Raw genomic sequence first — 23,202 nt, 5'->3', positions numbered from 1 at the left:
GAGATTTTGATTAATTTTTGATTTCCTAAAATTGTTTTCACAGCCGATGTGGAGAAGATGTATCGTCAGGTGATGGCAGCCCCTGAAGATCAGAATTATCAATTGATACTTTGGCGATACAATTCCAGTGATAAAATGCGCACGTACAAGTTGAAAACAGTTACTTATGGTCTTTCCTCTGCTTCATTTTTAGCAACTCGATGTCTGAAGCAGGTAGCTTTAGAGTCTAAAGAGGAATCAGATGTATCTCGTATATTGCAAGAGGATATGTATATGGACGACTTATTGTCGGGTGTTGTTGACAGTTGATGATGCAGTATTTGTCTGCAAGAAAATATCTTCAATTTTACATGCACGTGGTTTTGATTTGAGGAAGTGGAATTCAAATTCTGTAGAATTCTTAACTGAATTTAAGGAACATTGTTCATTGAATTTTGATTTTGAGATATCTCCTAATTCGAGTTCGAAAGTCTTAGGACTTTTTTGGAATTCAACTACTGATACCTTCAGTTTTAAAGCTACACTGCACATCAACGCACCTATAACAAAAAGACGCATATTAGCAGAATCTGCTCACATTTTCGATCCTTTAGGTCTCTTATCTCCTTGCACTATATTGATTAAAATATTCTATCAAAAACTATGATTAGTTAAAGGCGACTGGGATTCAGTTGTTCCCCAGCATATCTCAGATGATTGGTTTAAATTTCAAGAGACATTCAGTCAAATCGATAATTGTGAAATTCCGAGATGTGTCATACTTACAACGGACAGTGTTATCCAACTACATGGATTTTCTGATGCATCTTCGCAGGCCTATGCGGCAGCCATTTACTGTCGCCAAAAATGCAATGGTACGGTTAAGGTTAATCTTTTGGTACCAAAGACTAAAGTCGCGCCTATAAAGCAAGTATCCATTCCTCGATTAGAACTCTGTGCTGCGTATTTGTTGACCAGATTAATGCGATCTCTATTGAACATTTTAAAGAAGTTTGATTTTCAAATCTTTGCGTGGACGGATTCCAAGGTAGTTCTGTCTTGGCTATCAGCTTATCCACATAAGTGGAAAACTTTTGTGGCAAACAGAATATCTCAAATCATAGAAGTGATACCTATTAAACATTGGAATCATGTTCCCTCTAAACAGAATCCTGCAGACATTGCTTCTCGTGGTATTGAACCTCAACTCCTACCAAATTGTACTTTGTGGTGGAATGGTCCACCATGGTTGCGTCAGGAAGAGGAAAAATGGCCTGAATATGAATTAAAATCTGAAGATGATGCTGAAGTAAAGGCCGAACAAAGATCTGATCCTATTTTTATTTCTCATATACGTGAATCGAATGATTTATTAGCTAATTTGTTCGAGCATTATTCTTCGCGTTGTAAAATTGTTCGTATTCTGGCTTACTGCCAAAGATTTATTACTAATTGCAAGAAGCATCATGTTACTCGGAACATTTCACGTAGTGGCATTAACTCCAGCTGCCTTATGCCGCTAACATTTCTAGAGATTCGAGTAGCAGAAAATTTCATTATTCGTTGGATTCAGAATCATCATTTCAAAGATGATTTACAATGTATTAAAGAAGAGAAACCTTTATCCAAGAAGAGCCAACTACGTTCTTTGTATCCATTCATAGATAAAGATGGTCTCTTTAACATCAAACATCCTATCATACTTCCTTCTCGACATAAATTTAGCGAATTACAAGTGAAAGAACTTCATATTACTTACCTTCATGCTGGTCCTTCTTTATTATCACACCTCATCAGACAATCTTACTGGATAATTGGAGGAAAGAAACTGATACGCAGTTGTGTCAACCATTGCTTAATATGTCATCGATTTAAAGCTGCTTCAAATCCGCAATTGATGGGTGACTTATCTGAACATCGTGTGACTTTGGAACGACCTTTTTACGCATATGGTGTGGATTACGCTGGTCCTATTACCATGAAATTTAATAAGGGTCATGGCTCTAAAACAACGAAAGGCTATATAGCTCTGTTTGTTTGCTTGTCGACTAAAGCTGTGCATATAGAAGCAGTCAGTGACCTGACGGCAGACTCGTTTATCGCTGCACTTAGACGTTTCATTTCACGTCGCGGTGCACCACGGCACATTTACAGTGACAACGGTACCAATTTTGTGGGAGCATGCCGAAAACTACAAGAACTAAATCAGATTTGGTCTTCCTTGTATGCAACGGAATCGGTTTCCCGAGAACTAACAAAGTCATCTATTGAATGGCATTTTATACCGCCTGCTTCGCCCCACTTCGGAGGAATATGGGAAGACGGCATTCGCTCAGCGAAATTTCATCTGAGAAGAGTATTGAAAGAGACTCTTTTAACCTACGAAGAGTTGTCAACGCTACTTACCCAGATCGAGGCTATTTTGAATTCACGTCCACTTACTTACGTGAACGATACTGATATTGACTGTATTAATGTTTTAACCCCTTCTCATTTCATTACAGGTGATACTTTAACTTCCTTTTCAGAGACCCATCAGAATTTACGCACAAGGAGTTCTAGGTGGGAACTTGTACAGAATCTACGTGTCGGATTCTGGAAGCGATGAAAAAAGGAATACTTGACATCGCTTCAGCAGAGATCCAAGTGGCAGTACAACAGACCCAATCTAAAAATCGACACGTTTGTTCTTATCATTGAAAATGGATCTCCACCGCTAGCTTGGCCTATAGGACGGATCATCGATGTCCATCCGGGCAAGGACGGCTTAGCTCGCGTAGCCACTGTCAAAACTAAAACTGGTATTTCAAAAGAGGAATTAATAAACTTTCACCGTTGCCTGTGTATCAAGACTAAACCTGATAGGGTGGGAGTATGTTCACTTCCACGCCTGTCGAATTAATTTCTACCTTTTCGTTGCCCTGCGTTGGCAACACGCTTTTGAGATTTGTCGTTCATAGGATTCGGTCGCTAAAAGCGTAGCTGGCCTGTAACAGTTATAATTATTATTTTATGCTTATCTGTACTCCTGAATTATTACTAAATGTTTACGTGTGAATGTTATATCATTAAATGTCTTCAGTTTGGTTGAAATAGACCAAGAGTCGACTGAATTTATTAAGTATGTTTAAAGTCGAAACTGCGTCATCCATGTCGGCGCCATTCTAATACGAGGTACGTAAACATTCGGGTTTATAAGAGTTTTTACGAACTTTTGGAAAAGATTTTGCTGGCAAAAAGCGTTTTAAACTACGGCATTAAGCTTTAATTCATAGAGACGATTTACATAGTTTGCGGAGAAAATTGCAGTTTGTAAGTTAAAATTCACGAAAAGTTTACTTTCAAAGAAAATAGTATGATTTATGATTATTCTGTTTTCAATGCCATGGGTCATATTCTTGCTGTGACTTATTCATTAAAATATTTTGCAGCCGAGACTGGGGTAATTGCCTGGATGATGAGCCTTCGGATCATGAGTTCCTTTTCCCCGAGCTTCCTCCTGGTGCCATGTATGATGCTGACCATCAGTGCCGTCTGCAGTATGGACCTGATGCTGAGCACTGTGAAGGGATTGAGGTAATAAGAAAGCAACTTTGCAAAATGAAAAGTTTAAGTTGTATCATAACATTTTTACAATACGAAGCTAAAATCAAGTGAAATATTTAATGTAAAAATAAAAGTATTGATATATTACTACATTTCTTTCTTATGTTTCTAAAGAAATTCCAATTTTAGATAGGTCGAAAACTAAAATATAATTTTCAAGAACATATAGTATCTTTAAGTCCTTGGAAGTATCCCCCTTTATTCCATTGAAAGTAGCGAGAGTCAAGTGTAATTATAAACAGCGGGATATTCGTCCAAAACATTTACAGGGTTTTTTAGTCCAAAGGGATTTGAATCCCGAAGGGACTATTAGTTTCGTTTTGGCATTTTACGTCGGACGGATAAATGTCGGTTCACTTTTCAAACTGTTGCCATAAAATGTTAGAGTCCTGCATTATATTTGAAGAAATTAAATAATGAAAATCTGCGTAAATGTATGTATATTTCTCACATTGTCATAAAATAACGGTACATAGAGTCGTCGAATTTTGAATAACGTAATCCTCCAACGAATATGAGCATGTGGAAGACCAAATTTGAAATTTGAAATTTGTTTCATGATCGATTTCCTATTTTTTAAAACTTTGACGAATTTTTGATTAACAAACTCAAGGATTTCAAAGCGAGCAATGGCAACGTTGTGCAGAAAAAACATTTTTATCTCCAGCGCGTGAGTCTCTGTATCGGAAATTCTAAAGATATGCTCGTTTTAAAACTATTTTGCGATATTGCTGTTGCACTGGATCTTATGGTTTAAGTGCGAGGAACATGATATTTAATAAAGAAAGGTAACACACAAAATGTTAAAAAACGCCCCTTTGGACGTAATTTAAAATCTGAAACATTTCAGATTTTTTTTTTTTTTCTTTTTTCTTTTTTTTTTTTTCGTGTGAAAGGCGGCAAAAGTCCATCTTAAAATGATGCTAATTGTTACAAAAGAAGAGTATTAGCTGGGTAATTGTGCTATTCTTGAGGTCGAAGCTCATGATTTTGAATTGTACAAAAACTGTAAGCAAGTTTTGAAATTTATAGTATAAGTATAGGGATTAGGGGAGCGTATAAAAAGTGATATCGTAGTTTTTACAATAATGTTTTTATTTTTAATTAAAAATATTAAGAGTTAAATATTTGTGTCATTCAAAGCATTTTTATTATTGGAAGTGTATTTCTTGGACCGACAATTGTGAAAATAGAATGGGTAAGGACTTTTATGGGCTTGGAGTATATACCTGTGTACAGAATGTACGAAAAAGATGGATATAGGTTTTTTTTTCCTATTGAAATGTTGTCACGTTTCATTATGTCCCACGCCCTTCACTATCTTAAGCCGACAGCTCCCGAGACCCAGGAGGCCTGCCTCGGGAATGTATTTGCTTCTCTGTGAAGTCTCATGAACAAACTGGGACCTGGATGATATTATTATTATTATTATTATTAGTAGTAGTAGTAGTATTTAATGTATGTAAGAACTATGGCAACGTGCGGCTCAAGAGCATCATCAATGCAATCTAATAGCTAATGCTTATATATTCATGCAGTTTACGCATTCATGTAACATCATCCAGGTCCCAGGTGTTCATGCGACTTCATAGAGCGTGGGACATAAATTTACTTACCTTTGTTAGACACCAGGTGTTGCATAAAAAGAGTTGGAACTTTTTTTTTTCTTTTACTAAAAAAAGACCCTTAAAGATTTAGGTATTTTTCTTCTTAGAAATTTGGCCAAAGCGTTACGTCAAGTTCCCATACAATGTTACACAGAATTTTAAGAAACTTTAGAACTCAAAGTATATGCCTAAGATCAATATATAATGTGGAAAATGGTACTAATCCTTTTTTGACATATTTCTATTTAAGTTATTTGTAATAAGAAAGCAGACGATACGTATATAACTGTAAAACTACCTACATTATTAGATTTGATTTTGCATACTTTTAAAAATCCAGGGTAATGTCGATATTGCCTGTCTGTTACACATATTTTTATCTTGTGCCTGAATTACAGAATTGAGAGAAACAATCCCAAAGTTATTACAATTTAAAAATAAAATCAAAATACGAACATTATTTTAAAAGCTGACATACAAATTGAAGACATAAACGCTCTCCTTCCCTATCAGGACGTGAAATGTATTATTAATTCGTGTTTATGTAAATATGAAAATGATACAAAGCGATAACTGGTGGGTGGTAGGCATGAGCAATCACGACTAATTACCGTAATCGCTCATTGCTATGGGCAAAAAATTACCACAGAAAAATGATCTGAATATTTAAATCTTATAATTATGGATCATGTCACTGAGAATGGTGCCAGATATCTGAAAGAACATTTATTAAGATAAGCTTTCAGAATTAGGATCAGAGGCTGAATATGTTTAAAGATTTGTTGATTAGAGTAAGAAATAAAAAAAATTATCCAGTGAGTTCTAACGACGTACTATCTGGAGTTAGATGGTAACATTTGGATCGTCTTTGCTTCTTTTTCCTTGCTCTTCTCTTTCAATTGCTTTTTAAACGAATTATGAAGAGTAATAATAGTTATAATAATGTGTTCCTTTGGTCTAACCGATCTGGAAGGAAAGCAAAATTCTTTAAAATTTAAATTAAATTAATATTAAAAAAACGAAGTTATGTTGGCTTTAGGCAGCCAGAAATATTTACTTTGTATTTAAAATTTAATATAACCTCTATTAAACGGGCCTCTGTCAACAGAAGTCGCCTGTAATCAGTCAGAAGAAATCATTGGCAAAATGTGTAAGGTTTTTCCCTCCTTACCGCGTGCGTGCCTTCGTGGTACAAATGGAAAGCCTTTCGGATATGCAGTTAGAATAGATGGAATTCGAATGCCGGAGAGCGCGCTGTTCATTTTCCACGTCTCCTGCTCTAAAATTACATGCCTAATGATGTCTATAGTGGCACCGGAACCAGTGTTACTTTAAAATATAAACTTCTGAGTAATTTCCCACCGCTCGATTTTTCTAGTAAAAATGGGAAAAACAGCTGCGGAAAAAATGTGGATTCGCTTAATTTTTTTACCCCATTTCATCTCTGTTTAGAGTTTTTCGCTTCATGAAAAGCACGCCAATGAAAACTGATTTGAACTACTGTCTCAAATGACGTGAAGAAAATAAACAACTAGGTTTACAATGACCTTGAAATACCTATTTTAAAGTAAAAAACTATAAAGGGTAGTGAACCATAATTCGTTACCGTCAGTATTTCGTGGTTGAGTCCAATGCTCCCTAGTCGCTCTTTGTGTGGGCAAAATAAAAGGTTTCTCTACCTCCTTGCCATTTGTATTCGTGGTGTTACTGGAAAGCACTTCCAGCTAGCAATCGAAAAGTCATATAACATTAATTATCTTCGTCTTAAGATGGGATAAGAACTGTCTCAATTGGCAATAAATAAATCAGGTCGTGTGAAGTATTAATGGAATGGTAACGTAATGTAACGTACTGTGATCGCAAAAATTAGGATTACTAGGCTGCTGACATTTTTAACTTCAAATCTGTACCAAAGCACTTGTAACACTTACTGAATGTATTAGAGCAGTTTTTAATTCATTTGAATTTAAAATTTAAACGCTACTTATTTGTTATTTATTACATTTATTTACTCGAAACCATTTTATGCAATTCATCTCGTATATTGAAACACAAAATTGATGAAATTTTAGAATAAAATATAAAGTAGAGCCATTAGTCTTATTTCATTTTCGAAGTCAGGATCGTGAAAAATGTACAATGCCCTCCCCGAGATTCGAACTCCAGACCTCCCAATTACGCATCGAGTGTGTTTCCAGTTACACCATGAAGGGATGCGGACAGGAAGGAGAAAATACCTTACAAATTTTCATTTCATAAAATATATTTTTTGTGCAGTTAATCCGAGGACAAAGTTATTATCTGCTCTATAAACTGAAAGGTAGTTAGTTCCATTAAGTTTCCAATTGTTATTCCATTAAGCTCCATAAGTTCTATTAAATTTTCATGCATAGTAATTCCATCAAGTTTCTAAGACGGTTGCCAACTAAAATTTGAGTGCACTCACCAACTACTGCTTTCAAGACACGAAGAGATGTCTTTAGCATTGAAAGTATTAACTTTACATATTTATTTGATGCAGTTTTAATTCGATGCTTAGATATAGCTCCTATTAATGCTTCAGCTGTAGAATGGTTCTCTGTGGTTACATTTCCAGAATTTTATTGGCAAAAATATTTCATAAAATACGAATATTACAAAATTTTTCAATAGGATGCACATCCAGGCTGTCTTTGGGCTCATTCAGAAACATCTATATTATGCTTTCTTAACTTTTACTTATTTGTGCGTGATCTACAGTAGAAAGTTTGGTCAAAATTGACTAATCGTCATAAATCCTCTAAATAATTTTGGGTACGTAGACCCAAAAGTTTCCCGCCTGATGTACTTCGAAAAGAAAGAGAGAAAACTTCGATAGTTTATTTTTTAGTGTGGACGCTTTGTACCTCGATGCACTTTTCACATCTTTTCATGCGCAGCTCTATGCTCCTGAAAAAGTAAGCTGATGATTTCTTCTCAAAATATTTCATAGTTGCTCTTTTCATACTATAATCATCATTAAATTTCTTTCCATGGAAAGTTTAAAAAGGAACAGTTTAAAAGAAAGTTTAAGAAGTAAAAGTAAAGAAAATTTTAAGTTTGGTAAACAGCTAATAATCCCCGGGGCTTATTTGAACTGTAAGAGAAGTGGACAAACTTCCTATACTCACATTGCTGCTTGTGATTTACATTGATACGCTGTGGTGTAAGATACTTTGCGTTAAAACCAGTTTCTATAATTTGGATCTGTACTATTATTCTCCCTTTTCGGTTAGTCCTTAAAAGGATGCAAATGGAGATTGAAAACTATTGAATTCGAGGGTTTCTGAATGTTTTAGATGTACAGATTTTGACAGTGATGCTCCCAGCATTACTTTCTATACTCTATTAGCTCTGTCAGTTAGTGTTTCGGCATTAGCCATTTACTAGCCAAAGTGCTCACCATTTATGTCTGAGTCGGCTCAGTTAGGCCAACTTTATGTACTCTCCGGCTACGATCCTTTTTAAAATTGCAAATTCAACTTTGTTAAAATTATTTACTGCATTCTCAAATCTATTATTCTTACTCACAGTGTTTTTCGATATTGCTTTTTTTATCGATTTTGAACCCTTGGACACATATTTAGTATCATTAGTACAATTCATTGCAAAATTGTGTTCCCAGTACTTATTATATATATCTCATTATGTTTATCTGTTATTTTTATTTCATCCAGACAAAAGTTGTCAGTTTAATTTGTGAATTTCATATTGTATTGAAATTGTTATCTCATTATGTCCTAAATCATCATTTTTAATAAATACTGAATACTAGGTGTACGGTGGGATTGCATGATGTACCATTACAGGTAAACTCTAGATCCTTTGGAAAGCTTAAAATTTACATCTCCTAGGCGAACTCATCCTTTTCTTTGTAAACTCTTAAAAACGACACAATTTTAGTATGGAAAGGCAATATCAGTAAGACTTTGTTGTACATTTTCAGACGAAGCGGTAATTACCTTCGTAGTCTAATAGGTACTTGATATTACAGTTAAGACCCTATAGCTGTTTTTGAATTGCTGAAAGAAGTTGGAATATGCATTTTGCGGAGACTTTGTGAAAGTCTTTATGCAGAACAAGCAAAACAGTTGTTTCCGGTAGATCCAATCTTTCGTCTGTATTGTTAAATTTTAATCCCATATCCTTTTAGACAACAACAATATTTTCCGATGTCAGTGACTTGTACAGTTGATTTTCACGAGAATAATCTTTTACAGATTCTTGGCCCATGCGAAATGGTTTTCCGTTGAGCAACAGGAAGCATACGAATCATCATACATAATGTCGAAGCATTTTTTCATTTCTTTTAGGATGCCTACAAGCGGCCGAGCGACAAAGTTGCCGAACACTGGTAATTCGGTCCGTGGTTCGAATTCTGTCAAAAGATCTCGCTGCATGGGCGTATTTGTAGTTTTCCCCATGTGTAACGGGTATACTAGCCAGTTTCCTTTAAAGAGTCCTCCACGAAGGCATTTCTTTCCGTTGAACCCGTCCGTTGAGCAACAGGAAGCATACGAATCAGCATACATAATGTCGAAGCATTTTTTCATTTCTTTTAGGATGCTTGCAAGCGGCCGAGCGATAAAATTGCCGAACACTAGTAGTTCGGTTTGCGGTTCAAATTCTGGCGAAAGATCTGGCTGCATGGGCGTATTCGTAGTTCTTCCCCCCCATGTGTAACGGGTATACTAGCCAGTTTCCTTTAAACAGTCCTCCACGAAGGCATGCCTTCCTTTAGGCAGAGAGCCCTCTAGTGCTTTACCATAATCAAATAATCATTTCTTTGGGCTTAAGACCTTCTTTATTCAAAGATTTATTAAAGAACGATACGCAATTTTAAACATTTCAGAACAAGCTACAGCATTATTTCATTCAATCAGCACTCAAAATAGAGGGTAGACGATTCTTTTAAAAGAAATTTTCAAATTTAATCGAGTATTGAAATTACATGTCTGCAAAATGGATTTATCGCCAAGTAATTTTTTTTTTTTTTTCGTATGTAAGGCCGGAAACTTTTGGATTGACTATATAATTCTAGTAAAATGCTTTTTAACACAGGATGATAACATAATCTTTAAAAAATCTTTCCATTAGTATTCTGTAGTCGTGATCTTGCGTTATTCTTCATGACTGGTGTAAATTACTTTTATCTGAAAATGTTACTTTTCCTGTTATTTATGTTAAGAGTGATTCTGCCTTAAACGCCTACTTATCATTTTTGAAAACGCCTTTATTCCGTAATGCTTCTAGGCATGGGCAGAGTCTTAAGGAATTTCGAGTATATTTCCAAAGCGTTTTAAAAATTATGTCTTTTTGTTAATCTTGGGATTTTAAGTTTCTCATTGTTTTCGATACTACAAAACTCCTTGCACCTGATTATGATATACTGCACAGACGTCTTATATTTAACTAACAAGCTCATTTTTGTGATATGTTAACCCTTACAGAGAAATATTGTCTGTGTGTAGTTGTCTGATAAATTCTTTTCAAGTAGCATTTCGATTTTGTAGAAGTAAAATCCCAAAACAGCATTAACTTTTTTTTTTTTTTTGAATAAAAGTGCAAAACTTCTATATGTTTCAGTATAATTTAGCAATCATGCGTCAATTCTTTGCGTTGTCAGGAAAAAAAAATAATAGAACTTTGAAATTAATTATTCGTGATCATGATTTCTTTCCGTCATTTCTATCATTCATAAAAACTTATTTCCTCTAATTATTCTAATTTAATTTTAACAGAGCCCTTAAGGCAACTCGAGAATAGGGCATCAAAATTTGCAAATTTTGAAATTAAATATCCAGCTCAAATTTTTTTCGCGACCTCCAGATATTAAACATCAAAATTAATATTTTCTCATAAATAATGTATATCTTTCGTAAATACTATACACATGAAAAGTATTTTTAGAATTTGTTTCAGGAATACAAAAATTAATGAAAAAAAAAGACGTTTTAATGAGGCGTTAGGTGTTTCTTTTTTGTATCGTAAGTACTTAAATCTTGGTGCAATATTTGACGTTTCAGCACTGAACAATAATTGGGTTTAACAAGCGTTCATGTTAAGAAAGTCGTTTCAAGCACTGTTTAGGCCTTTCCTAGCAAACCTTAATTCATTGAAATGTTTAATTATACCAATCGGGAACATCAATTTGCATAACCATTCTTCATAGTTCCATTCGGGGAAATGCTCATTCTTCTCATTAAGAAAAACTCTGACATAAACTTATTCAAGACACTACCTCAACAAAGCCGATAGACATGGCTGTATAAAGGCCACATATTCGCCTTTCATTTCTTTTACAAGATATTTAAATTGCCGAGGCTTTATGAAATTAACTATTTTAACAACAGTGTTCGTTACAGCTATGAAGCGCTGTGGCGAAATTTTGGCAGCTACACTTTCCTGACGGCGCAGAGACGAGAACCAGGGCGATATTAATCTTTGCAGAGTGGTGACATGGTTGGTTGACAAAAGAATTTTCGGGAATTCCATCACCACATTTACTTCCATGAAATATTTCTACCATTTTTAATATCATCAGGTAATGCAATAATTTCTCCAATGGCGTATAACTTTGTTAACAGTCATAAATTTCTCAAAATATTATTTTTCTTTAATTGAAGATTTTAACAGACGTTTGAAATATTATTTCGGTTCATTTACATATAAAAAATGCATAGCCTCAAGATACTTTATTAATTTTGATGGTTTATACTGAAAATGCTATTTTATACTGATTTTGATTGTTTATACTGAAAATGCTATTAACAAAGAGGTTGCTTATTACCATCACAATTGTTAAACGTTAAGCCAAATTGAAGAAATGGCCCATCATATTTTTTTTTTTCGCATCTTAGATGCCGCCTTCTGATTACTAGATCCTGCTTGAATAGAATATGTACCATTGCCATCTTTGTCATCACCTTTGTTATTTAAGTTGAACCATTCGTAAAAAAATATATTATCCTAAAACATGAATTAAAAAGATGAAAGGACATTTTAACGGTTGCCCCCAAAGGGTTTGCTAAGGTTTTTCTACGCTCTCGCTCAGCTCGCAGTCTACCAGTCTGCTGTTGCACTCACTCACTTGCACACGCTAACCCACTTCTTTTTGTCTTTTTAACTTAATTATTAAGCGTAATTTTTTTCGTACTTACGCCATATACAATTCACCAGCAAAATTACAAAACGTTACGTGAAAGAAATATGCATTTTTATTCCTGACGAAATATTAAGTGTTGCTATATATTTTTGTATTTTTTTCAGTCTTTTCTCAGTTTATCATATCCACCAAATGGATGCAAAATTTTTTTTTTTTTTTAATGGTCTTTTTATTACTGACGTTTTATGTGCTAAATGTATTAATTAACAATCATTTTCTTCGCAATTACGCCCCATGCAATTAAGTTGAATAGCAAAATCACAAAATATTTAAAAACAGCATATTTTTAGAATTTCTGACAGACAGTCTCGTGCGCTGGACATAATTGTTTAATTCGTACAGTGTTGCTACTGCTCGCTTTCAAATCATTGAGTTTGTTAAAATTCATTAAAGACTTATGAAATGTAAAATTCGGAATTGAAAATTCGGGCTTCCAGGTGCACATGTTCGGGTGGAGGACTACGTTATTCAAAATCTGATGGCCCTAGGTACCGTCATTTTTTCACAGTGCGAGAAACATACACACATCCATGCAGATTCTTCATTATTTCATTTCTTTAAAAGTAACACAGGGCGATAATATGTCATGGGAATAATTTTAAAAGTGATTCAGACATTTAGAGTGCTACGCCACCGAATGCCGTTTCGAAACTAATAGCCCCTTCGGGCTAACGCCCTTTTAGGCTACAATAACATCTCTCATAATAGTTATTCAAACAAAAAAGACTGTTTATTTATTAAACAAAAGCAAACAAACAAACAAACAAAAAAAAAAAAAAAAAAAAAAAACGAAGTAACGAGTAAAACAGTAAAATACAATACTGTATTATTCCTGCGAAATTTGTTGCGATGAAAGAGAAAAATTGAACTACACTAGAAAAGCGCTGTAAGTACAGTAGTGACAACAGCCCCGATTTACTGTCGGCATGCCTGGTCGATGCAAAACATTATATACTGCGCTTCTGCGATAATTTTTTTTTTTTTTTTTTTTCCAGAAATAACTTGTATGATGAAACAATAATGCAGCCGCTATTGTAATGCACTTAGTAGTACATTTTTCAACATGTAAATATAATTTACAACTAAATTTGTCGTTAATATGATTTTATAATTGCACTGTACAGAAAAATAATATATTGAATTAAAGATAATGAAGGAACTATAACTAAAGTTTTATTAAATTCATTCAGCTGAATTAAATTTTCGCGATCGTATCCTTTTCTTACGCGTAAGAGACGGCGTAAGAAAAAGGATATTAGCAGCTGCGCAGCTAAAAACACTTTTGGTCATTTGAAATCATGAAATGCTGATTCTCGAAAGCAATGTCGAGACCTTCGTATTATTTTTCTTTGTGAATAATGTAACAAAACTCAACTTTACCTAAAATACACTTTGTTACATCATGATTGTTAACCTGTGGGCTACATCACTGAAATTAGAACAAGGTTTATGTCGTAGGTGTGAAACAAAATGAAAAGCGTAGGCAATTCGAGGTTACGCGCGGTTCCATTCTAACGCGTTCTGCCGGTCAGTGCTGTTTAAATTCCTTTCAACAATTAATGTACTAACTAAATGTAATGTTTTTAGTCCAAAGGGATTTGAATCCCGAAGGACTATTAGTTTCGTTTTGGCGTTTTGCGTCGGACTCATAAATGTCGGTTCACTTTTCAAACTGTTGCCACAAAATGTTAGAGTCCTGCATTATATTTGAAGAAATTAAATAATGAAAAATCTGCATAAATGTATGTATATTTCTCGTATTGTGATAAAACAACGGTACATAGAGTCATCGAATTTTGAATAACGTAATCCTCCAACGAATATGAGCATGTGGAAGACCAAATTTGAAATTTGAAATTTGTTTTATGATCGATTTCCTATTTTTTAAAACTTTGACGAATTTTTGATTAACAAACTCAAGGATTTCAAAGCGAGCAATGGCAACGTTGTGCAGAAAAAACATTTTTATCTCCAGCGCGTGAGTCTCTGTATCGGAAATTCTAAAGATATGCTCGTTTTAAAACTATTTTGCGATATTGCTGTTGCACTGGATCTTATGGTTTAAGTGCGAGGAACATGGTATTTAATAAAGAAAGGTAACACACAAAATGTTAAAACACGCCCCTTTGGACGTAATTTAAAATCTGAAACATTTCAGATTTTTTTTTTTTTTTTTTTTTTGACGAATAACAAGCTATCTACAAACACAAGACACCGAATTAGATGTCTGTAGCTTGCAAAGTCTCATACTCAAATTACACGCGGACCGAAAATTCGATCTGAAAGCAGCTGACGGGTCTTAGGTTTTTTTATGCTCTTGTTGACCATCGCAGGTTAATCATCTGCTTTGGACTCAAGTCATCTGACAAAAGTATTTTGTTTTTATTAAAAATTTCTTAATAATTATTCGGATCGTCTAAACTGGATAAATAAAGATGTCCGTCAGACATGAGTGCCGCTTCCTGTCGTAATCTACTCGCTGTTAATATCTCGATGAAATTCCGTATAGAAGTATGGATACCTATACCTAATATAAATAAAATAAACGTAGCATCAGACGTTTTACGATAAAACAATCAAAGTTTTGTTATTTTTTAATTAGAAAGTAAAAGTTTATATATGGGGCACACTGAAACCGTTGTATTGGGGCTACATGGGTTTATGAACTTAATTCGCTCGTTCGTCATACGAAATATCCGTAAAGCCAAACAATTTTTCCCACAGGAATTGATGTCAAATAAATGGATCTGTTTCCGGAGCCTAAATGATTCCTTAGTGTTGTTGTTGTGACTTAACTCGCTTATCTGACAGTAACATCAGCACATGCCCACAAAATTCATCGTGGCAAGGAGTACAAGACTGCTTCTGTCGTTGGCAAGCTCTTTGGGCACCATACAGGTGACAGTACGACTTTGCTCAGCTCCACCCCCAATTTTGATGGAGGGCACATCCGGGGGAGAGACAAACTGATAGCATACAGAGAGCTTGGGCGTTAGTGGTCACGAGATACTTCAGGACAGTCCCCACTGAGGCTGTGTTTGTCTTTGCCGGATGGCCGCCCCTTTCAATTTTCTATGAATTCTTTTTGGATAAATTCTTATTACGCACCAACCGAATTGATTTTAAAATATATAATGATTGTATTGTCACAAAATATGTTTTTGGGCATTTTAATATTCAGCACCCTTCTAAAAGAATTGGGCACTTTTATGACAAAGAAATTGCTCATTCAGATGCATACGATGTATATATATACAGATGGGTCTGGGATCGAGGGGAGGGTTGGAGCAGTATTTGTTGTATATTTCTTCGGCGTCGAAATCGACTATATGAAATTTTAAACAACTATAACTCTGTCTTTCAGGCAGAATGTGAAGCTCTATATCAGGCCCTAATTTGGATTAAGAGATGTGTTGTTTTTCAAAATGTGATTAATATTTATACAGATTCTTTGTCGCTGCTTCAGTCTCTCTCCCGCCCAGACGACGCCAATCCTATTATCTTGAAAATCAAAAATTGTTTACAAACTTTGAATGGTTACTCAGATGTAAAACTGCACTGGATCAAAGCTCATGTGGACCATACTGGAAACGAAGAGACCGACTGTCTGGCCAAGGACGCAGCCTACGGATCTCCCCTTTATTGAAATTTCAGGATCGAAACAGATAGCCATGACACATATGAAGAAATTTTATATTGATAAATAGAAAATCCGGTAGGAAAATTCACCAAAAAATAAAGGATACATGAAAATTATCAGAATTTCTAACCAAATGGCTATTTTTAACAACATTGATTTAAACCAAATTCTCAAGGGCCACGGTAGACTTCCCTATTATTTAAAGAGATTCAATTTACAAAATAATGAACTTTGTATTTTTTGCAATGTCATCGGAGACGTGAAACACTTCATGGAAGACTGTCCTATCTTTGCTGATCAGAGGAAGCTTTATAAAATTGATAATGCTATATATAGTGATAATTTTGATATCAAAGTGCTTTTAATTTTTGAACAAGATATCCTCAAATTTATCATTGCAAATCGAAATGTAATTGGAATTTTGATCTCATGCTACCCTTTGTGTTAATTTTTGTTTGTATGTTCGTGAGTGTTTGTTATATGTTGTATTTGTATTATGTATTTGCATTCGTTCGGGTCGCTCTTTTATTTCTGACCACGAGAGTCTGAGTGTACCCCCTATATCGGGGACGGGGGGACAGGTCCGAGGGTCTCTCACCCCTCTTTTCCTACCATCAACCTCTACAGAGAACCGATTTCTTAGTAAAGAGTACTTTGTATGTAAGTTCGTAATGCAAAAACAAAGGAACTTATTATATCTAATACATACACAATATTTAACACAATACTAAATGTATGAAAAAATAAGGAAATTGGAATTAAATTTATTGTATCTCTACGTAGGAAAGTGTTACTTCTTGAAAGGGAAATCCTGTCTCTGTTTTTTTTTTTTTTTTCGTTTACATCGCAATGCCCACCAGCGGCCGAGCGGTAAAGTCGCTGAACACTGGTAGTTCGGTCCGAGGTTCGAATCCCGCGAACGGGCTGGCTGCATGGGCGTTTTCGTGGTTTTCCCCATGTGTAACGTGTATACGAACCAGTTTCCCTTAGAAAGTCCTCCACGAAGGCATCCCTACCCTTAGGCAGATAGCCCTCGAGGCTTTGCCATAATCATACACGGACGTTTACATTGCAAATGTTTATACAACAGCTTATTACAGCATTTTATGGGTGGTAATATGCTAGGAATCTCTGTACAAATTTCGCGAATAAAATAATTAAAAACATTTTCACATCCGTCTTCTTCTTCTGAAGACATTTCCTCCACTGTATTAATTATACTTTATATTATTATTTGTTTCCGGCTTACGTGTTCGTATCTCAACAGACTGTTTGTCCTCCAAAGCATTTTACGTTTGGAAAATTTGTTCGTGAACCGATTTGTTTGTGAACCAAGGTTCCACTGTTCACTGGGTGTTTACATATCTTAAAAACGATTTCAATAAAGTATTAAAAAAGGCAAATGTTTTGGAATAAAAATTTATAACAACAGTTTAATTATTTCAAATGAGAAATATCGCCTGCTACTTTTAAATTCATTCTTCTGCCAAAATGTCGCATGTAAGCAAGCTGTGGATTGAAGGATGTGTTTTGCGCTTTCTGAAAAAAATATTCTTATTCAAAATTCAAAAACGTTGTGAAATGCATTTATGCATCTCACAACGTTTTTGAATTATGAATAAGAATATTTTTTTAATATACAAAAATATTCCTATTCATAATATTATTATAAAAAGTAAATATTAAATATATATAATATTTAATTTTTATAATAATATTATGAATAGGAATATTTTTTAATATACTATTAAAATTTCGAAGTCAATATAAGCAATATTACTAATCAAAAAGGGAAAAACCGTCAGTCATTGCTACTTAATAAGAAGACTCCAATTCAAACGCTCGAAAGATTCGGAGAGAAAGGCAGGAAAAGTTTGATTGTGAAAAGCTGAAAATTGAGGATATTGAACGAAATTTCCATTCCTCACTCAGGGGAGAACTAAGATCTAAAAACATGATTGAACTGGAAACCGTGGAAAATAAGTTGAGCTTGCTCAAAGACTCGATCATACGCTCAACTGACAACACACTGGATATGTGGAAAAATCAAGGGATTGGTTTAATAATGACAGCTTCCTTGTAACACAGGCAAAAAGAGCTGCTTATAAAATTATGGTCCAAAAGCGACATTCAAGACTCTCTGTTGAGGAATATAAGAGATCTAGGAAACAGGAGAAGATCCACCGGCTTAAGAAAATACTTTGTCACGAGGACTTATTTAAGGATGCTGAACATCTGAGGGGGTCCAATGAAAGCCGTGCTTTCTATCGTGAAATTAATCTTGGCCATAAAGATTTTAAGCCTAGAACTACTGCCTGTAGAGATAAAAACAACATCATCCTAAATGACCGAAAAGAGGTACTCCACAGGTGGAATGAGCACTTAGTAATTTGTTGAATGACCATACACGGGATGGGTTTTCAACCTACCCAAATACCTTTGTAAACACCGATAGTATCCCGCCACCATCTTTGGCAGAAGTTAGAGAAGGAATTAAAAAGCTCAAAAATAACAAGGCCCCAGGCCTTGACTTAATTACTTCAGAACTCATTAAAAGTGCTGCAGGTCAAAACATTGAGGAAATACACCACCTCGTCGAATCAGTTTAGAACCAAGAAGTTTTACCCGAAGATTGGAAACTGAACATCATCTGTCCTATACATAAAAAAGGAGACATTTTGGTACCAACTACAGGGGAATCAGTCTCCTTTCTGTTTTCTACAAACTATTTTCCAATATACTTTTTAGTAGACTTGTAACTTATACAGAAAATATTGTGGGTGATTACCAATGTGGTTTCCGCAAAGGAAGATCTACAGCAGAACAAATCTTTAACATTAGGCAAATTTTCGAAAAAAAAAACAAAAAAAAACAAATGAATATGGCATTGCAACGCACCACCTTTTTGTTGAATTTAAGACTGCCTACTATTCAATAAACAGAAAATATTTAATTGAAGCTATGAGAGAATTTGCAATACCTGAAAAACTTATAAATTTGATCTCCATTACTCTTATTGAAACAAAACTTAGGGTTAAAATCCAGAATAATCTTTCTGAGTCTATTGTTGTTTCAAGTGGGCTCAGACAGGGTGATGCACTGGCCTACTTGCTTTTTAACCTTGACCTCCAAAAACTCATAAAAGACTCCAAAATTAATACTTGTGGAACAATCTTTAACAAATCTGTTCAGATTTTTGCGTTTGCTGACGATATTGACATAGTCGCACGCAGTCCTTAATTACTTCAGAACTCAGTCACTTAGAGAGGCTTTTACATCTCTAGAGGCTGCAGCCAGCAAAATGCATCTAGCAATCAACCAAAATAAAACTAAATACATGCCATGTGGTAATAACAGCAATCCCTATTTTGAAATTGGGAATTACAAATTTGAAACTGTTAGCAAATTTAAATATTTAGGATCAGAGATTAATACTCTCAATGATTTAATGCCCGAGATCCGTAGTAGAGTCACAGATGCTAACCGATGTTTTTAGGTCTAAAAAAAATACTTGAAGTCTAACTTCATTAGCAGAAAAACGAAGATTTTAATTTACAAAAGCTTAATCAGACTCATTCTTACATACTCTGCTGAGACCCGGGCGACGACAGAAAAAGCTAAAAGTATTATTTCTGTCTTTGAAAGAAAAATTTTGAGAAGTATTTTTGGTGGAATAAAACGCAACAATATCTGGAGAAGAAGAACTAACTCTGAACTCTATAAGTGCTTCAAAGAAATAGATATAGTAAAATATATAAGGATTCAGAGAATTAAATGGGCAGGACACCTGTGCAGAGTGGATGAAAATCGAGTAACTAAAAAGATCTTATCGGCCAGACCATTCGGCACCCGAAAAAGAGGGAGACCTAAACTTAGGTGGCTCGACTGTTTGGAAACAGACTTAAGAATTTTAAAAATAACCAATTGGATGTCCATGGCCAGGGATAGAAGAGCTTGGAATTCGATTCTGAGGGAGGCAAAGGCTTATCCTGGGCTGTCTGGCCTTTGAAGAAGAAGAAGATTCCAAACGAATACCCAGAAAGTTTGTTGTTTCTAATGTTTCTAATGTTTATACAGTTAAATCGTTGGTAACAAGAGAAAATCTGTCCACGTAGAAATCAATTGCAAAATCTTTAAATACATCTGTAGCAACGATAAATAAAATAATGAACCAAAATTTACTATTTAAAAAAGTTAAAAAAAACACAATGTTCCCCAGCTTTTGCCGAAGCATGTGGTTCAACGCAAAACAATTTGTAGAACCATGTATGAAAACTACTTAGCAAGAAATGAATGGAAATACTTTGTGATTCTCGACGAAGCATGGGTTTACCTAAACGACTGCAACAAGAAAAGGTTTATTTATTAACCAAAATGAAGGAAAAAGAAATGCGCAAACCTGGTTACGGCAATGGCAAAGAAAGCTTCAATAAGGAGTTTATAATTAACTCTTACAGTGGGAAATTAAAAGTATAGACTGGGGGAAAAAATGTTAAAATTAATTCAATGCACAATCAAGAGAAAATTTTAGATCCGATTTTTTACAGAAGAAATTATATTTCTTTATTCCAGTGACCTTTCAAAGAGTGAAACTTCATCAAGTCATGAGGGAAACAAGTCATGCTTTGAAAAGTATCACTGCAGTACTTGGAAAAATGAAGTTTGATACAGGTGTATATACCTTATGAACTTGTCCGAGCAATGTCTTCTGACGTTTCACCTATGGACTATTGTGTCTTTGGTCTCTTGAAAAGAGCTCTTTCTATGCGTAATCCTACCACTATGGATGAACTCTGGAAAAATAGTAGAAGAGAAATGCAAATCAATAACCACTGAAAATTTTAAGAAAAGCTTTTCTGTCATTAAGATCAAAACATTAAAAAAAAAGGGGCCTTTACATTTTAAACAATAATTAAACGGCCCCGAAATTGTTCTAAAATTGCGTAAACTAACTTGTGTGCTTCTGAATTAGATTTTCTAGTGTTCAGTGATTATTTTAATTTTTAATGCGCTTTTAAATACTTTAAATTTACTGCATGAATATATCCTCAAAACTATCGCTACCTTAGCAGTCTTTCTCAACATTCTTCTGCTTTAAAAGAACCTTGAAATAAAGCTTCCAAACGTACCAGACGTCCGCGGGAGCTCGGAATATTTTTTTGTACTTTCTTTTGTTAAAAGATTTATTAAGTTTTAAAGATTTATTAAATAAAATTATAATTGAACTCAAAATCTATACACAATTTATCAAAGTTGTGAGCATGAGTACTACTTAAATAATTTTTACCTTTATCTTCTGAGAGAATTTTTCCCTTTTGTTGTTATGTGTATATTACAGGATACTTTTTTATTTCCCAGGATGTATGCCAGACGCTTTGGTGTCGACAAGACAATAAATGTGTTACTCGCTTAGAACCTGCTGCAGAAGGAACGCTCTGCGATAGAAACATGGTAAGCTATTGCAACTGCTAAACAATTGGGCTTTATTTCTGTATATTTATATTATAATTATCAGTGTATTTATGTGAATAGTTATAAAGCGAATTGATTCATGTAGTATCCATACGCTTTTAAATGCACAGTTATAAATTTAGCTCGTGCTCAGGAAATAACAAAATAAATGTAATAAAATTCTGATAGTTTTGTTTCTAACACGTTTTATCTGTCTGTCTCTCTCTTTCTCCAGCCTGTCTCTCTATATTATCTATCTATCTATCTGTCTTAATACCTATCTTATGTGTTATCTTAATATAGCTCATGTATCTATCTCCATCTATATCTACATTATATCTATCTATATATACTACATATGAATGTGTATACATACACGCACAGACATTTAAATATGTATGTAGGAACTGACAAAAAATGAATTGGCTCAGCAATAAATCAGAGCAATATACAGTTTGATCATATTTAGACTTATTAGGAATGCTTCTTAGAGTTGCCACTAAAAATTAAAATTTAAAAGCTAGATGTAAGATATCAGCAGTTTTCTATTTAGTATCTTGCATTTTGTATTTTGTGTGTCGTATTTGTATTTGCTGTGTGTTCAGTTCGATTAAAATGCATTTGTAATCGAGAAGCCCCACAGATTTAACTTATGCCGCCCACATGGACTCTATGTATAAACGGTTCAATAAAATTGTAACAAAAACAATTCAATAAAATAATAAAATATAATTAATACAGCATAATGTAAAACTGTTGTTGAAATTTCTTTGGTCTTTTTCAAGGAGCAGCCGAAGAACTCTCAACATAGTCACATTTCTGAATTATGATGATTATGAATTCTTGAAATAAAAGAAAATTATAAAATAAAAATTAACTTAATAACATTATTAAATTAAAGTCATTTAAAATACAATAAAGGAGAATTTTGTAGCTTTTTTAATACAATTAGCTTTTAATCAATCAAGATATAACCTGCACCGATGGCATCCTATAATAAAAGTTAGTAAAAGATAAAAAAAAAATTCTCGAGTCAGGGGGGGGGAACTGTTGAAAATTCGCATAAATTTGGAAACACATTGTCCACAGCATTTTTGTATATGTTAGTGCATATACAAAAGAAGTTCTACTTTTCAAGAACTAAATTCGCTGGTCCGTTGTCATTAAAATTATTAAAGCTAATTAATATCTGATGTTAATTACTTTAATTTAATTTTTATTACATTTAGGATAAAAGCCTTAAATTTTTAAAAGAACAGAATTTTATAAAAGAAATAATCTATAATTCTATAAAATTAGGACAGCAACAACCTTGTATTTGGCATAGATTCAGTCAATAACTCAATCTATTTCGAGGTACAAGTCCCTCTTTATCAAGAACAAAGAACTCTCCAAGACTGAAAACGTTCTGTTTTTAATCTATAGTTCTGTTAGCAACATTAAGAAATACAAAATGTAGAACATGGTAATAAATATTTGCGAACGATTTGTAAAATATGTGTGTTTATATCTTCATATCTTTAAAAATGCTCTTATAATGATCGTACCGTGCTGTTTGATAAATTGACCATATGTATTGTTCAGTAATTTTGCAAGGTACAGCTTTACTTCGACATACGTCTGCTTTGAAATACGTCCAACTAACGAATAGTTATCCTATTTGGAACCGAACGTTCGTTCGGAATACGGCATCTGTTTGCAATACGACTCGAGTTCGATGAATTACTACTTTTGCT

General features: G+C 34.2%; 1 protein-coding gene across 1 annotated transcript in view; it reads left to right on the top strand.

Moving 5' to 3' along the window:
* The window catches only part of LOC118195454 (A disintegrin and metalloproteinase with thrombospondin motifs 6-like), a 493,619-nt gene that overhangs the window by 282,128 nt on the left and 188,289 nt on the right, over positions 1 to 23,202 (top strand). Inside the window, exons 9-10 of the mRNA XM_085819861.1 lie at positions 3,411 to 3,555; positions 21,374 to 21,466. Of these exons, the coding sequence (XP_085675987.1) occupies positions 3,411 to 3,555; positions 21,374 to 21,466 (238 nt within the window). The remainder of the gene's footprint in view (positions 1 to 3,410; positions 3,556 to 21,373; positions 21,467 to 23,202) is intronic.

Source organism: Stegodyphus dumicola, chromosome 7, assembly GCF_044657685.1.
Source record: "Stegodyphus dumicola isolate Sdum_Otavi_A_Nest chromosome 7, ASM4465768v1".
NCBI lineage: Eukaryota > Metazoa > Arthropoda > Arachnida > Araneae > Eresidae > Stegodyphus > Stegodyphus dumicola.
This window is presented reverse-complemented; position numbering and strand designations above follow the sequence as displayed.